Consider the following 17,723-nt stretch of genomic DNA (forward strand, 5'->3'; position numbering starts at 1 on the left):
ACCCATCAGCAATTTATTAGCTTTGTGTGGTACGCTAATGAAGCCATCATGAGTCAGAGATTGTAGCAACATGGAGTTCAGCTACTGTATTTTATTAATTTCCTAGCTTAGGGTGAGCATAAGCTCTTTCACAATATTAGTAATGGGCAAGTTTGTGCTGGGAATTATTAGGATGTTGTAACTCTTGCAAAGAAAGTGTAATTGCTTGAAAGATCCTGCTATGGCATTTCTCTTCAAAGCAAAACCTTTAATACCTGTTGAAGCATGTCTTTGTGCCTTAAAACTACCCATGCCAAGATGAAAATAGGTGCTCCCTGCCTCACCTCTGAATCTTAATGCTAGTTCTTATCTGGGGATGGGCAGGAAACCACTGTATCAAGCATTTGTAACCACAGTTTTGCATGATCTTATTGCTCAATTCTGATCATTGCTTAAGGCCTACAGTAATTGAACTCTCTAGTAGTGGAGTGACAATAGATCAGTAGCATTGAAGAACTTAGGGAGAACCAAATACAAAAATCATAAAGTCAGAGTTCCAATAAGTTTACATTTAGTACAGAATTAAGACATAGCTACCCGTTAGTGCTTAGAATTTTTTGATACTATTAAAAACATAAATAATATTTTTAATGTTCATTCATAGAGTTCCAGTGTCACTGGCAGCTGACGTAATTTTGCGAATTTTATTTTTCAAACTGATAGTGGAGTTTTTCCATTTTAATATTTTTTGCCTCACTATCAGTCTTAGTTTTTGCTATACCTGCTTTTTTAGAATTAATATTTTTGCAGCAATATTGCTGGTTTTTTCAGTGGAAGTGTCATTGTCTTAAAAAAAAAAAAAAGTCTTATTTGCACAGGGTTTTTTGTGTGTGTAAAATATGAAAAAAGTGTTTTTTCTTTAACCCTCCTGGGATCTGTAATTCAGTCAGCTTCTCTGATATGTATAACTTAAAAATCTAATAGGAAAACTCTACAACACCCAAATTGCAGTAAAAAACAAACAAAAGAAAAAGTTGCATGTGTTTGTCAACATCACCTTAATCCTGTTGCCCTTATTTCCATTGCAGTCACAACGGCCAGCCAGCCCAAAATGCATCATCCTTAGAAGTATAAGTGGTGGGGAGAGATTTCTTTTCCCAAAGAAAAGTAGATGTGCAAAATGATGCTGTAGTTGTCTGTCATAATCCACTTTCTTCACTTGTGGTGATTTGTTCTGTTTATTTAATCATAGGCCACTATTTGCAGGTGAACACCTCTGTCCGCTCACTGCACGTGTTGCACTTCACAAAGCAGCACCAGTGGAATTTGCAATTACACTGCCATACTTTCGTGTACTGGTGTGTGTTGTAACCCCTTCCACAGCACATCATGTCACACCCGTCTGCATTAGGAGATGTGCGGTTACAGAGTCGCCCCTGGGTACCAACGCTCCCCGTGGAAGCATCTTCCTCACAGTAGTTGGGCGACTTTTCGATATACACCAGATCTGTTTCCATTGGTTTCTGATAACTCCTGATCTGCTTGATCTTCAGGAAGGTTGGCTGTCGTAGCCGACTGGCCCGTACCACCTCCACTTGTACTGCAGCATTATACTTTTCTTTCAAAATATATCCAATCTCTCTGAATTTAGGAAGTGTGGTCCAGCAGGTCTTAGTTGTACAGGAACCTGAAACACCATGACACTTGCATTCCAATTTCATTCTCTCTTCAAGAACCTGTATGTGTATATATACATATTATTATTGGAGAAAAAAACTATACTAAAATTTGCCTAAATCACTGTTTATAGTTAATATTTATTAAAATCGGTTGAAATTTTGTATATGCCTTTTTAATAAATATTCTTTTGTTTGCCACAAAAACTTGTTTTTCAAAAGATTTTGTGACATTTATTATAAGAAATTTTATCAGAAAAAAATGTTTTTTTCTGCTTTCAAATAGTTTTGAAATTAATTTTTTAAATTTTGAAATCAATATGAGATTTTTTTGGGGGGGGGAGGAGAAGCGAGGAGGAAACCTACCATGTGGCAATACTGACCAAAAAATTCATTTTTGAAATCTTATTTTGAAAATGGAAAATAATAGAAGAAAAAAAATTAGTGATAAATTTTGATTTTTTGAAATGTTGATTGCATTTTTTTTCAAAAAGGTTAAACAAAATTGGATTTTTAAAATATTTTGATCAGCTCTAATATTCATTTGAATAATTTATGTGTAGTTGCCATTGCATCTCTGCTCATTACATACTTAAAACATCAGCCTATATTAGATATCCACCTACTGACCAGCCAAACCCCTAGAACATCACCCTCAATTGATCTAGCCTGAGACCAGGCAATGGCTAGCCATAAACATGGTCCTTGCGCCAGATCCACAAAGGGTCCTGTGAAGCTAAGAGTCAAACACAAAGATAAACAGGAACGTTATTTTTATTATCAGTTAATATTTATGTTGCATTAGTGCCTAAAGGTTCCAATCCAGGATTGTGGCCCCATGTGCTTGGAAACCTATCCAGGGCTCAATTCTGGTTTTCCCACAAGCCCCAAGCAGAAGGCCGCATGTTCTTGTGCCATCCCTGGAGAAACTCAAAGGCATATTGTGACTGTCGGACACAGTTGGCCTCCTAGGGTATACCCTTTTCTGCAGTCCAAGTACCTGTGCCTGGCATGTATGTGGCACAAGATACTTCCCTCAGTGCACCAGCAGAGCTACACTACTCAGCTCTTTTGCGGGGTGGGGGGAGGATGGAGAGAGCAGATGTGGAGCTGTTCGCCACGTCTGGTACAAGGTTGCGGGGGAGACAACATAGCAGCCCATAGAGGCCTTTATGCTCCCAACAATTCTACCCACATATGCCCCTTGAATCCCTGGTGCAAACCCAGCCACAATCTGGCCCACAGTCATCATCAACTTTTCATGAAAATCCAGACCTAATAATAAAATAAACCAATCTTTCTCCCTTGTATGTATGCAGCAAGACGATGGACAAGAAATATGAGCTCCCAAGCTCCACTGAAGCACTAGTGCAATCCATCTCCTTCAGTGGTTTCACAGCAGATCCCAGACCATGACTGAAATGGGCAGAGGATAAAAGGGCCGAAATCTGAGTACAATAGCATAATGAAGCAGAGGGGAAGCAAAAAGTGCTTACTTCTTAAGAATAAAGGCCTTAAAATAAATGCAGTAGAACTTTGGTTAGCCCTGCAAATAGAGGGCACTCTCCTGAGTTGTTTGAGTTTCACTTAAATTGTATGTTTTCTTTTTCCAAATTTCTGGGCTTTCATTATTAAAGAGAATATCTAGCTTTGCTTCTCTTCTGCCAACATATCGTAGCAAGTACAAGCGGGCTAAGTATCTGGTTCAAAAATACCTTAGGCTCCTTGAATCCAGCCTTAGGAACCAGGCTCAGATTGAGTCACTGTCAAGTTAGCCCTTCATTCTTCTGATGTAGATAAAGCTGATTTCCAAGCAGTTTACTGCATTAGGCTAGAAGTTCTTCCAGCCCTGGGGGCCAGTTTGCTTTGTGTGGACATTGCATTCTTAGGGCAAGGGTAGGAGTTTTGCTGGTGACCATGGCCAAAACGTCTCTTTTACCCCTTGACTGTTGGACAGTGTGCTCTGCACAGACCTGAGTGCCTGCCCCCCTCTATCCTAGAGGCAGCAGCACTTCATTAGTGCAGGATGTACATGTTTTGTGATGTGTTTGGGGATCTTTCCAAATGAAAAGCGCTATGTAAATATAAAGGGCCTGATTTTTTTCAAAGGCCCTCAATCCTGACTCCAATTTTATTGTATACATTTTGTACTTACAAATAATTGATTATCATTTAGACATATACACATCCATTAAAAAGGAGCACCTAGCACCTGCTGTAAGCACTGGTGACAATTCTTAAATATGAAACCAGAAAACAGACCACTCCTGAATCCCAGCTTCAACCATTAATCAACATATCCACAGTCATCAGCAATAACCCAGCAGCAAAAATCAGACATAAGCTGTGGACAGAAATGGTACTCCTATTCTAGTCTATATAGATTTTATACCACCCTCACCTTAGGTCACTGTAATATGCGAGTGCCTTCCAGATATGCATTAAACATCTGTCACCATGATTCATTCTCTTTCTTATTCTCTCCCCAGGGGACAATTATCTGTTTGTTTTACTTTTAAATGTACATGCTGCTATATTAGAGAAAGCAAGGTACACAAAGTGCACCTTGCACTTGGAGCAGAAGGTGGTGAGATTTGTCAGTATTCTTAGTTCCTATGAGAGTTTGTGTCATGGTCTCAGACCTGCACTCAAGAAAATTCTTTCTCTCTCACAGATGAGTTTTACCATTATGGTAGAAAGTTCCATGGTGCCTGAAGAGGGGAGCTGTTGACCCACGTCCTCGGTCCAGAGCTTTAGGTGATCTTTTTTGACATGCTGGACTCCGACAACATCATTTATACGGCTAGCCGCCTGATATGCACAGTGGTGCTAACTCTTGCCATTTTATCATTGGTCTTGCAATATTTGGTCTTTTACTTGAGCCCCAGCTTCTGGAGTAATGTTGTTATACAAGAATCTCAACTTTCCTTTAAAAATAGTTTCTAGTCTTTAGGATTGTGGAGAAAACTTGAAAATATAACGCTAAAGGCTTGAAAGCCCAGAAGAGTCCAAAATGTATCAATTCATTATTTTTAAGCAAATCTCATGCTTTTGGGGGAGGAGGTGCTGGCTCATGCTTTTTGAATGGTTGGGGTTTCAACACTGTGTTCAGGCCCAATGATCAGGTAGTTACATTGCTAAATGCTGTAATGTGTGCCCACAGTTATTTGTGGGTGCAAAACTTTGCCCACAAAATTGGAAGCCAGGGAACCTAAGGCCCAACCAAAATAATATTTCTTCCCTTTCCCCAGGTGGCTTGCGTTCAGTATTCATATTCATTAAGAGCCCAATTCTCACCTTTGCACATGCTGAGTAGTACCTTACTGCTTGAGTATCCTCACTGGCTTCCTATTTGCATAGTAAGGTACTACCAAACATGAGCAAAGGGGGCAGAATCTGGCCCAGTGTACTCACTGTTGTGACTGAAGAGAAACTGATCTTTCTTTTCCTATTTTTCCCTCTGATTTGGTTTGTCTCAGCAAAACTTCCATTGTAGTTCTGACCCTGAACCTTAAAGGTACTGATTTACTAAGATTTAACATACCCTGCCAGGTTGGGTACCTGATTAAAGTTTAAAAATCATTAGCTTGCATGACTCTCTCCTTCAAAAATTCCATTTGTCATATGTCAGGGCCTCATATCTAACCTTGAATAGTTTACAGCAAGATTTACTTCCCAAACCAAATTCCCATCACTTGACTTGCTGCCTCAGACTAATATTAGAGCATTCTTTAGATCCACTTTCCATGGGCAGTCCCACTCCAGCCCCAATAGGGTCTTGCCAAGTAAAAATTTCTAACTACTAATGCTATTTTATGACATGAATTGTGAAATATAATGGCAAAGATTTTTATTCTACAGATTTTGCACCAATATAAATAATATACTAAAATGCAATTGTGAGTGTTGCCCTCCTCAAGTCAAGTAGACAAGCCTTACAGAGAGAATTATTTTCTGACTGAATAAAATGCAACCCCCTCCACTCCCCCCCAACGCAAAACCAAGCCCCATTTTGTAAATTTCAAATCTAGGCCCAAGTGCATTATATCAGATACAGTTTCTGTACCTACTAAAAATCCTATCTGGATAAAATATGAAAAACAATTGTAATATTTTGGCTTGGCCTTCCTGATTTGTGTTTTCTTTGGTGGAAATGCACATTTTTGGACCAGATGTTGAATGTAACAAAACCCATATTACTTTTAACTGCACTATCAAAGAAATAGAAAACTCAAACAGTTTTTCTGTTAAAATATGCAAGAGATCGACTCCTGCCTTTGGTAATACTCATCCAGAGAGAGAGAGAGATGGATTCTGATTCCATATACTAGTATATCATCACTTCCCCTGAGACTGGAGAGGGTGGGGCCATTACAGCCTATTGCTTCTGAGGTAGGAATGGGCACTATTTATAACTTTATCTCTGAACAGGTCTGGAGCTAGTAATGCCATCAGATTGCCAATCTCAAGGAGCATCTGTGAGATGACGGTTCACCCAATTAGAGAGAGGTTGTAACACTAGTACAATGATTACTGCTCTATGGTGATAACTTGAGGCCCCTAATGTTTCATTTGTTAATAGCAGGTCACGGGACCAAAAATAGCATATGTAAGCAGGGTAATGGTCCATGTCATGTTTCATATGATCTGGCAACAGCATGAAAAATATGGGTATTTCAGCCTGACGGTTGCTCCTAATGTTTCTCCAGTCAGAAGTAGAGCTACCCTGAACCCTCACCTCCCAGCCACACAATACTTATATTTTGTGGTATGAGAGAATATAAAAGCCAGTTTACTATCTCTCCCTTATGCCCAACAAGACTTCCTGGTGAAGGCGGTCCATTCCTCCCTCCCCTGACCCAAAGTCTCCTGTTTAGTGGGGGAAATAAGAGTGGAGTCCAAAAACTATTGCCCATCAAACAAAGGCTGTTCTTGCCAGGGCCATAGAAGGTTGGGCCATAGAGCCTTATCCACCAGCTCCTACAACTGTTTCCTGCCATTGCAGATAGACCTCTCCTGGAGAGTTTCCCCAGCAGGTAAACAGAAAATAGCTTCTGAGGGGAAATATATCTCAGCTTTGAGTGATAAAACTAACCAAAATTTTCTGAAATTCAATTTTTCAATGACTTATTTCTAGAAATTTCAAATTTTGGGGGGGAACACCCCCCACCACATACACACATGCACACAAAAATCTGTTTGAAGTTTTTCATTACATTTTGCTTGTGTAATGTTTCAACCACCTATACAGCTGGTTGACTGTTTTTAAATCTTTTGACTAAAAATTTAAGTAAAAATAAATGGAAACAGTTTTTAAAGTATTGTGTCTGTCCTCCCATTATTTTGACTATAAACCACAATCCCAAGAAATAATGACCATTTTATTGTGTGTATGATGTGTGTACACTACATACTAAGTATGGATATAAATACTAAAACTGAACCCCCAGAAACCTTTGTCAATTTCTAGAATTGAATGTTTTTGTAAGTTCTGAAATATTTGGTTTTTCCCCCCTATGTTTTTCCTCTTTTAGTTCCAAGCAAAATGGCCAAAACACTGGGCAAGAAGCTATATTTCCATCTAATTGGAGCAAAAGAACTCCCCCGCAAGAGATTCTGAGCCAAGGTTTTCAGACTCAAGAAATTACACTTATGTTATGTAAATATGGATAAGCTTTAGCTGTCCATCTGACCAATCCAAGTTGTAACTCTGAACCTTTTGAAAGTTAGATTTATATCTTTCTGCAGATGAATTTGAGTGGGGGAAATAAGCTACTAAGAAAAATTACCAAAGCCTTTTTCCTTCACAAATCTATTCAAAATGGATGTCTAGTGAAGTAGTTTGTCTCCTATAGGGGAAAAAATGTATCCGCAAATGGTGGACCCAATTCTACAAGTCATTGAGGGTAAATTTTTCAAAAGAACCTAAGTAATTAGGAACTGAAATCCCACTTTCAGAAGTGTGTATGGAACCTAAGGCCCTTAAATTCCTAAGTGCCTTAAATCATTTTTGAAAATGGGTTTAGGTTCCGAAGTCACTTATGCACTATTGAAAATTTTATTTTGAATGCTTTTCTGGGAACTGCTTGGCCCTCTCAGCTCTCATTGAAGACACTGGGAATTGAGAGTACTTTGCATATCTCAGGAAATAGCACCTTGCAGGACTGGGCCTTCTATTTTGGGACATAAATATTACAGTTAACATAGGGTGTTCTTGTCCTGCGGTAACACTTCACATTAAAATTGTTTCTTTAGATACTATATATTATAAATAACCCACAAATAAACTCATTAGCTGTGTCACAGCCAAATCATGTCAGCCAAAACCCCTCCCAGTACCACAGTTCTGTGGCTCCAGGAGCTGTGAGAAATAGTCATTGTTTATACAAAAATGTCCCAAGTAATTGAATAAGCTGTTTTAAAGAGACACTGAACATTTTTTGTCCCTCCACACTCATTCTTTCAACTATAAAATAAGATGTCATCTTCCAGGCATTCAGACAAAAACGCATTGACATTACAAAAGACTAAATTTGGGGATGGAGCTTCTGGCATTCAGTGTTAGTGTGTATTTCTGGAAGAAAAAAAATAGCCCAATATTTTCTCCACATAACCACAGTGACTATCTAATAAGAACCTAATTGATTGATAAACTGTTGGAAACATTTATTTTCATCTGTCTGGTAAAAGCAGTGATCTGTTACCAATTGATCTTCCTTTCCTTCCCCTAAAAAGCAAGCAAATAAGAAACCTATTTTCTAATTGAGATGTACCGTGAGAGTTGGTCATTGTTTTGACCTTTTAACAAAAAGTGAAGATTAATGGCACATGTTCCTAGAGGTTACTCTTTCTGAATTTCATAATACAGTTACTTCCTAAAATACATAGTAGAAAGCTGCGTCTCTCATAAAATGGCATCAGAAGTTTACTGGATTTTATCAACATTTAATTTTTAGTTGTTATATCAAAGTTTTGTCCACAAACAACTTTTGTAACCACTCAGATTTGCACCAAGCCTTTTATTGATTTCCAGCCTTTCACAGTAACACTTGCATTAGACTTCCAGGTACAGTTGAGTGGGGAGGGAGGAGAAGGGAGAGTGGGTTCAGATTGTTCTGATCTATAGCAGTCATTTCAAAAATTACACTGAAGTTAGGTACTTCAGTATTTTATACACCTCAGTGATGTGTTATAGCAGAGCTCAGGTCTTCCATCAGTAGCAAATTATTATTTCATCAACAGTCCTAGGTAGCTATTTCTTCCAAACTGCACTGATGTCAACTTTGTCATGTATAAGAAAATTCACAAACTTGCTATTAGTTTGAACAATACTTGGAAGTGCAATGCAGAGCAATTAGAAAAGTCCAGCTTAAAAAAACCCAAAAACCTGAAAAGCCCAAATATCTGTCTCTTTCAAGGGCTATTCTATTAGCAAAACGTTATAGGCTCTACTATGGTTATAAGAGCCAGAGCCATTTAGTTATATATGAAAGCAGATGTGTCGCTCCATCAGGGGAGTTGGAAGCATTCTTGGAAGACTCCACTCATGTGTAGACTTTCATTCTTCTCAATGCTGCCTCTGGGGCCTAAAATGTTAACCAGTCTCCGCAGGAATGCAGCCATCCAAATGATGGAGTCCTAGATCCCGATCCAAAGCCTATTTCACTCAATGAGAATGTTTTCATTGACTTCAGTGAGGGGTTGGATCAGGCTGTAGGTAGGGAAGGGATTCCTTACACCCTTTCCTTCACAGTGATTCTGTGGTAGGTAGCCATAATACCACCCAGACAGCTATTCCATTCATCGGACAGTGCTACAGAGAACAGAGCTCGTAGTTGGCAAATTCTGAAGGCGGAGAAGATAAGTGACATAACAAATGATGTCTTGTATTAATTGTCTTTGACTCATGTTCAGAGCAATTGAAGGTTGTATTCATATTGGTTCTTAATAGGTAAGCTCTTGAGCCATGAAGATCATATCCAGGCTTCCTCCAAACTTTGAGAGGGATTAATTATATTCCATGTTGCCGTCTAGAACAATCAAGTAGAGATGGATCTAGCTTCCCAAAAGTCCAAGGGGGTTAAGATTCAGTGTTACATTTCTGTTACCAATTGATCTTCCTTTCCTTCCCCTACTAAGCAAGCAAACAAGAAATCTATTTTCTAATTGAGATGTACCGTGAGAGTTGGTCATTGTTTTGACCTTTTAACAAAAAGTTAAGATTAATGGCACATATTCCTAGAGTTTGCCAAAATGTTTGCAGAAAGTGAAATCCTCACAAATACTAGTGCAAATGTATTTTCCTGAAAATTCCTTCCAGAAGTATTCATTTGGTAATCTAGGAAGTTCTTTGGTTACTTTCCTCCTGTTTATGAAGTTTCACCTTATATTATAATTATTATTTGCTTAATTAGAACAGGCAGTGTGGTTTAGTATAGAATAGGGCAGTAGACTGGGAGTCAGGAGCCCTGGATTCTATTCCCGGCCTTGCGTTGACCTACTGTGTGACTTTGGGCCAATCATTTCAGCCTCTTCCACTCACGCCTTTTATCTGTCTTGTTTATTTAAATTGTAAGCTGGCAAGGCAGGGACCATCTACTATGAGTGTGTAAAGCAGCTATCACAATGGGACCCTGATATCAGTTGGAGACTCTAGACACTACTATAATACAAATAAGTGCTTTACTTCAGAAATTCAGTGACTAGCTTTATTATTCTGAGTGTACAACCCAATACATGTCTTCTGAGATACATGAAGTGCTGAAGCAAAGAAGAGACGACCAGCCCCAGACTAGCAGCACCAATTGGGCCTGGGGCCATGTCCTGGCTGCCCTCCCTCCTCACCCCCACCAGTCAGGACAACTTTCACATATAGAGATCTACCCTTTTTAAGGATGCCTTCCATCATGCACTCCAGGTGATTTGCCTCCCGCATTCCACCTATGGCATAAAAATGTCCAGTGCTCCCCTGTTCACGAATTCCTGGTTCCCATTACACACTCTGGATCATTCACTCCATTTTCTCTTTCTTTCTCTTGCATTTATATAATGCCTTTGATTTCAATGCATTTTACAAACTACGGCCATATTCTGCCCTCAGTTTTTGTACAGAGCTCCCATTGCAACCTCTGAGAGTTTTGTGCATGGATTGAGTGCTACTTTATGTCTTTCAAAATAAAGTATGTACAGGAATTGCTTCAGCCTCCATCAAAAATGAGCTACTTCTGGGGTGGAATACAATAGCTAGTGAGCAGCAGACAGCAAAAACGCACAATTGTTTAGGGAAGGAAATTTGCAAGGAATAATGTCTGATTTTTTTTCTGGTCTGTGATAGACTGAAATTCTCTTTCTGTACAGTGGTTCTCAACCGGGGTCCGTGGCCCTCTGGGGGTCTGTGAGCAGGCATCAGGGGGTCCTCCAAGCAGGGCTGGCATTAGATTTGCTCTGGCCCTGAGCCCCACCACCCGGAACTGATGCTGAAACCTGAGCAAATTAGTTTTGTGGGGCCCCAGGCAGCTGCCCTGCTTGCTACTCCCTAACACTGACTCTGGTTTTTATATGCCGAAAAACAGTTGTTTTGGCACAGGTGGGCCATAGAGTTTTTATAGCATATTGGCGGGGCCTCAGAAAGAAAAAGGTTGAGAACCCCTGCAGTAGAATACATAATACAATTCAATTCATATACATCAGCTTCATCTTGGAAAATGAGTACCCTTATTTCTTAGGCTGAAAACATTAAAAAAAAAATTAACAAAATCTCTTTTGAGTGTGGTGATGTATTATGGAAAAGGGCATATTTTAATTTTTAAAAGGCAAACTTTTGGCGCTGTGGAGTTAGATCTTCAACTGGCGTAAATTGGCATAATTCCAGTAAGTTTATTGTTTCATTGGCAAGCAGCTAAATCATGATTGTAGACATTTAAGCGTGTGTCTTCTTCCAAAGATTAAGTAACACTTGTCTAGTGATCATGTGGTTATATGCACTCCACCAATGTGAAATTGACAGTTATGCATTTGCTACAAAATATGTATTTGATTAGAGGCATACTTGAAGCAGCATTTTGCCTTTGGGTGGAATGAGTAACTACTGGAGCTGTTGGAGTTCAGCAACATAGAAATCTTTCCATGTCCCACCACAATCCCCTTTACCTCTTGCTAGCTTTTTTCCAAGGAGAGAAAATGCAAAGATTTAGCACTACCAATGACAATTCCTGCAAGATCATGTCTAATTTCAAGAGAGCTTGGAAGGGGGCCTAAGAAAGTAGAAATGGTTAGAGGCACATAAACTGTGGAGTAGTTAATGGAGCTTTGACATAAACTCATTTCTGAATCTGTAAAACAAATATAGGCATTAAACACCATCAGATAACCTTGAGATGGGCGCAGAATGACAAGCTAGAAGGAGGGTGAAGACTGGGGGCATTGCTCGCTATAACCAGACCCACTTAAGTTCAGTTGCAAATTAAAAGGACCACCCACCCTCCAGAGAGCATGTTATCCCATTCCCTTCCCATCTAGAATACCTTTCTTCCAGCCTCATTGTTGTGCAAGTTCATCAGCCTCCGTGCATTCTTTTTGATTTCTCGGGCATCAACAAACTTCCTGGAGAATTCAATGCCGTATCTGATATCCGCAGAGCAGCCTCCCCATTTCCAGCCCTCCTCCTGGTTGTAGTAGCCCTGTTTCTCTCGGTCACAGCCACAGTTGCTGAGGTTGCCCTGGCTGCAGGCGGCAGTGACAGCATGTGCAACCCCAGCAGCGGTAATGGCATAGGTGAATGCTGCTTCCCTGCTTCCTGTGGAGAGAAACCAACAGCTGATAGGTTTGGAAGAAGGCAGTGCTTACTACAAAGTACATACATTATGTACAGCAATGCATTCATTCAGAAGCAGGAGGGTAGCATTGTCAATAGCCCATACTCTTCCTTCTTAAAAAGTTATGTACATGTTTAAGTGCTTTGCTGAACTGGGGTCTAGTGACCAGCTGCCCACATACCTTGCAGGTCCCAGCCATATAACAGTCCCTTTGCCTATGTTAGATTGAGGTACCTTTGGCAGTGGGTTTGGCCAGTGGGGGCTGCACTATTTGAGGCAAGATAATTTGTTAATTAAAGTATTTCACCAGGATCATAAATGTTGTTTATCCCAGGTTTGTTCACGGAGGTTGTGCAGATTTCAAGTGGGTTGCAGGCCAGTCATTGCTGGGGATGTTTATAGGAAGAGAAGCGTTACCAGTAATTCCCAGCATGCTGGGAAAGTAGTACATTGTGAAGGCTTAACAAATACCATGCCCAGTAAGGTGGCGAGTGTCTCGTGACAAGGATAGGACTCAAGTGGAGAAGACTGTCCATACATCCTTATTAGGATGCAGGTAGAGCTGGTCAGTGATGATAAATACTGATTAAAACCTGAGATGACCATAAGATGTAGATTTTAGAGCAGTGGTTTTTCTGGAGGCTGGATGGTCTCTTGTTTTATGTTTATTGTTGCTCACTTTTATTTACTCTCAATTTTGCCTTAATAAAGCTGCAGCCTTTCCCCACCAATCCTCTGAATCCAAATTCTGTTGTACCTTGGTGCAGTGTGTTAAGAGTCTGGAACTACTGGCATTTCAGAGCTCTATATACATAGTAGATTGATTTCAATAGGGGCTTTTCTAAAGAATACTTTGAAATAGCTGACGTGCTGTCATGCAAATACTGTCTTAATCCTCACAAAGTTTAGTAATGGCTTTTATAGTATCATTACTTGTCCTAATTAGGTGATAATGTCTCTTGAAACTCAATATATGAAAAGATGCCTCATCACTTCAGTGGACACTGAAAAACAAAAATATACAGATGACAAGAGTTAAATTAAAATAACATGACAATTGCAAGACCTATCTAAGAAAGCAAGGACATCCATGATTTAGAATTCATTAAAATCCCAATACTTAGACAAAACGGTGCCCAATTGCATCTTGTAATAGGCCTGGAGTGCATGCATGCATCCCTGCAGTACATTTCAAGACCTTGACTGGCAGCTATGTGAGGTGAAAGCATCACGTGACAGCAACCTGGCGATGAGGCTTCCTTTAAGAGAGAGCTGGCCCAGACAGATAAGGGAAACTTGGGGTCAGGAAAGGGACTCTGTACCAGCCAGGTAGAACATCTGGTGGGAGATACTTGCAGGGAGCAGGAGCAGAAGACTTGTCTGGGAAAGGTTTTGGGTGAAGCTAGGAAGGAGGCTTGGTTTTGAGAGGACTTAAGGGCTGTGAAATCTAGTTGGAGGAGCAGGTAAGCCTGGGGAAGAGGGCTGGAAGACTTGAGTTGAGCTGAGCTGTTCTGTTTTGTGAAATAAACCAGATTCCAGTAAGTGGATACACTTGAACCATTTGTGTACATTTTGGGGGGAGCTAAGTAGAAGAAACCAAGGTAGAAGGCCTTATAACCAGACCAGGTAAACTGACCCATGCACATATTCTATGGGCTGAGTTACACATTGTGTATATGTTGGTCAGAAAATGTGTCAAAGAATTGTGACTGGCACCATTCCAGTATTCAGTGGGTGTGCGGAATGAATGTAATGAAGACAGTGAATGGGGTGTAGCAGGAACACCAAAATGGGAGGGAATGATGCTGAGAGGAACCATGCAGGCCTGTGTGATGGGGGAAGGATGGCCAAGCTGTGCAGGCTGGAATGGCAAGGAGGGCGAGGTGCTGGGGAATGCGGGCTGATTGAGAGAGGGTTGCGGGATGGTGTACAGCCTGATTGGGAAGTTGGGCTGGGGTTTTTCACAGCTGTTTACTTCTCTAATAGGCCCTGATCCAACTCCCATTAAGTCCACCAAAAGACACTCCCTGAGCTTCATTTGGAGTTGGATTGGAACACATTGTACTGCCCTATTATTGTTTATAACATTTCTTCCTCTGATTTCTCTTTTCACGTTCAACAGCAAAACTTCTGCCATCATCATTTTCCTCCTCCTTTGGTGACCAACCCCTATACTGCTACTGCAGAGGAATTCACAGCATGTTACTGAAATGATTTAATGCCCACACACAAAGCTTTGACTGTTACTTTTTGACTGGCCTAACAGATACAAAGCAAAACAAATCTTCAAGGGGAAAAAATAGAAATAATCTCATAAACTGTTTAATTTTCATATTAGGATTTACAACAGTCCTAGCTAGGGTGACCAGATATCCTGATTTTATAGGGACAGTTCTGATATTTGGGACTTTGTCTTATATAGGTGTCTATTACCCTCCACCCCCGTCCTGATTTTTCAGACTTGCTGTCTGGTCACCCTAGTCCTAGTGGTTCTGAAATAGCACATGCACAGGGCATTTTGTTTGTTTGTTTGTTCATTCATTTCAGTTATTCATAGACAGCTTCCTGGAAGCACCTACAACCCCTGCTGACTTCAATGAAGTATAAGGAGACATAGCAGTGTACATGATGGGGTCCTACATTTGTTTTTGCCCCTTTTAATTGTTTGCTCAATGTAATTAACATAAGAAGAAAATCGAATGTTTAATTGTGGTGGGTTTAGTTTTTTTGGGTTGTTTTAATTTGTTTCTTTTTATGCATTGCCAGATTTCTGATACAACATAAAGTAAAGAGAAAATCCTCCCACCACCTGTCTCAGAATATATAAGTATTAGAGAAAGGCATGGGAACCAAGCAAGGAGATCCTAAAATGTAAACCCATCTTTGTGGCTCAAGGCAAGTCAATTCATCTCTCTACCTCAGCTTTCCGATCTGTAACCAGTAGAAAGTAATACGTACCCCACAGGGGAAGAGTTGGGCAAATTTTTTCAATCAAAACTTTTTTTCAGCAAAAAATTCAGGGTTATCTATACCAAAATGTTTTGCTAGTTCATTTTGATTTTGCCTATTTTTTTTCCTTTCTGGGGAAAAAAAATCCAAAGAAATCTAAACATTTTGTTTAGACATTTTTGAAACACAGTGTTTGGATTTTTTGTTTGTTTGTTTGAAATTACTTTTTGTTTGAAAATTTCCTTTAGTTTTATTTTAACAAATTCAAATATATTTTAAAAAATCCCAGAATTTCACTCAACCCAAAACCATTGTTTTACATTTCAACCAAATCTATTTATTTTTGAAAAGGAAGAAGAAAGAAAATGGGATATTTTTTAACTAGATGTTAGACAAGTTCAGATTTTCCCTATCTTCAAGCGAGAATGAGGCTGTGGGTCATTTAGAGATGATGTTTAGCAGTGTCCCAAGCTCCATGGTGATATTTTAGTGATTACTTTTATCATTATTTATTAATTATATTGCGGTAGCACCTAGAGCAGAGGCAGGGGTGCCGAAATAGGAGGGCCAAGGGGCCATGGCCCTCCCACTTTTTGAAAGTGGATGGTCCTGGCCCATCCACTTTTCAGCAGAGGCCCCACCCCTCCTGGCCAGGCTGGCAGCTGTAGCCTGGCCAGCTGTGGAGCACCTCTGACCCTCCACCTGCCCGGAGTGTGGGGGTCGAGAGTAGGTCCCGGCCTGTGTCCTCACCTCATGGGCCCCCCCGCCCACCCAGGGCAGGAGGGTCCGCAGCTCCCCACAGCTGCCTGAGCACAGGTCTTACCTGGATCTGGCTCTGGCTGGGGGGCCACAGCCTAGCCACGGTAAAAGCCTAGGGTTGCCAACAGGGCCAGCTCCAGGGTTTTTGCCGCCCCAAGCGGCGCAAAAAAAAAAAAAAAAAAGCCGCAATCGCGATCTGCGGTGGCAATTCGGCGGGAGGTCCTTCGCTCCGAGCGGGAGTGAGGGACCGTCCGCCGAATTGCCGTTGAATAGCTGGACGTGCCGCCCCTCTCTGGAGTGGCCACCCCAAGCACCTGCTTGCCAAGCTGGTGCCTGGAGCCGGCCCTGGTTGCCAAGTGTCTAATCGCACAAACCCAAACACGCTTGCCCCGCCCACTGCCCTGCCCCTTCCCTGAGGCCCCGTCCCTTCCCCAAGGCCCTGCCCTCCGCTCACTCCATCCCCCCTCCCTCTGTCATTCACTCTCTCTGCCCCAAAGAGCTTACAGTCTAAATAGACAAGCCAGACAAGGGGCAGGTAAGCAAAGAGGTGGCAAATATCACATTAGTTCCTTGGGATATTGTTGTTTTTGTTTTCTTTATTTTATTTTCCTTGGGTGCTTTTTTTTTTTTTTTAAACTATATATGGTGGGAGATGGTGTAAGCAGACAGAAGTGGGAGGAGAGAACGTAATGGGAACAGAGGAGTGGGAAAAGGAAGGGCAGTGTAGAGGGCAGAAGGAACCATGGGAAGTGACTAGCAGGGCACAAAGAGAACTTGGCAGACTGGAGATTCTGCTCCATTAATGACTGCAAGGTGCTCAGACACTATGGGAGTAGTGCATTAGAAAAGCGAATAAATAAATACATTCCTTTCTGTTGCTGTAAGCAACACCACGTCTGCCAACTATTATATTCACCAGGAGATGGACTGCGAACAGACTTTAAAAAAAATATTTTTAAGCTCAACTTTAATACATTGCCAGAGCAGAAGATACATCATTTTAGAGAGGCCACTTTGTCACTGGTCTGTCCAGGAGTTTTCACAAGCCCTCAAGTCAGTTGTGGTAAACTGAAGGATATTCTGTGTTCCCTCCACTACACCCTTGATTAGCTTTTAGAGCAGAAGGAAGTTTCTTTCACCCACTTGAGAGCCATGACAATGATCCTTAACTGCAATCATGGTATAGTACAAACGGGGAACCCCACTGACTGGATGGAAGGACCATTGTTCCACATCAGTGCAGCTCTAGAATACAATGGACTCATTTCTGGTTTGTGAAGTGGACTCCTTTAGCATGTTAATACATCGTACCCTGCATAGAATGAGGTTTTTGAAACAGAAGATATTGTGAACCTCATCTTGAACATTAGTCTAAGCCAGCATGTTAGCAACCTTCTCAGCTGTGGTCATCAATAATCTTTTATTATAAAATGTAAATCAGAAAAAAACAATAAGGTCATCTCATTAATACTTTGGTTAGACTGTCCCAACCCCTTGCCCCTCCCATAACTCTTAATCAAGTTATTATTATATGCCCACCAATGTG

The 17,723-nt window shown here is 40.8% G+C and overlaps 1 protein-coding gene across 2 annotated transcripts in view; it reads right to left on the reverse strand.

Annotated features, from left to right (window-relative positions):
- Positions 1–1,235: 1,235 nt before the first annotated feature.
- WNT7B (Wnt family member 7B) overlaps positions 1,236–17,723 on the reverse strand; it is a 133,959-nt gene continuing 117,471 nt past the window's right edge. For both annotated transcript variants that reach the window (XM_065397708.1, XM_065397699.1), the window contains exons 3-4: positions 12,179–12,450; positions 1,236–1,715 (exon numbers count right to left, since the gene is read on the reverse strand). In XM_065397708.1, coding sequence (XP_065253780.1) covers positions 1,236–1,715; positions 12,179–12,450 — 752 coding nt within the window. The remainder of the gene's footprint in view (positions 1,716–12,178; positions 12,451–17,723) is intronic.

The sequence above is a fragment of the Emys orbicularis genome, chromosome 1, assembly GCF_028017835.1.
Source record: "Emys orbicularis isolate rEmyOrb1 chromosome 1, rEmyOrb1.hap1, whole genome shotgun sequence".
NCBI classification, from domain to species: domain Eukaryota; kingdom Metazoa; phylum Chordata; order Testudines; family Emydidae; genus Emys; species Emys orbicularis.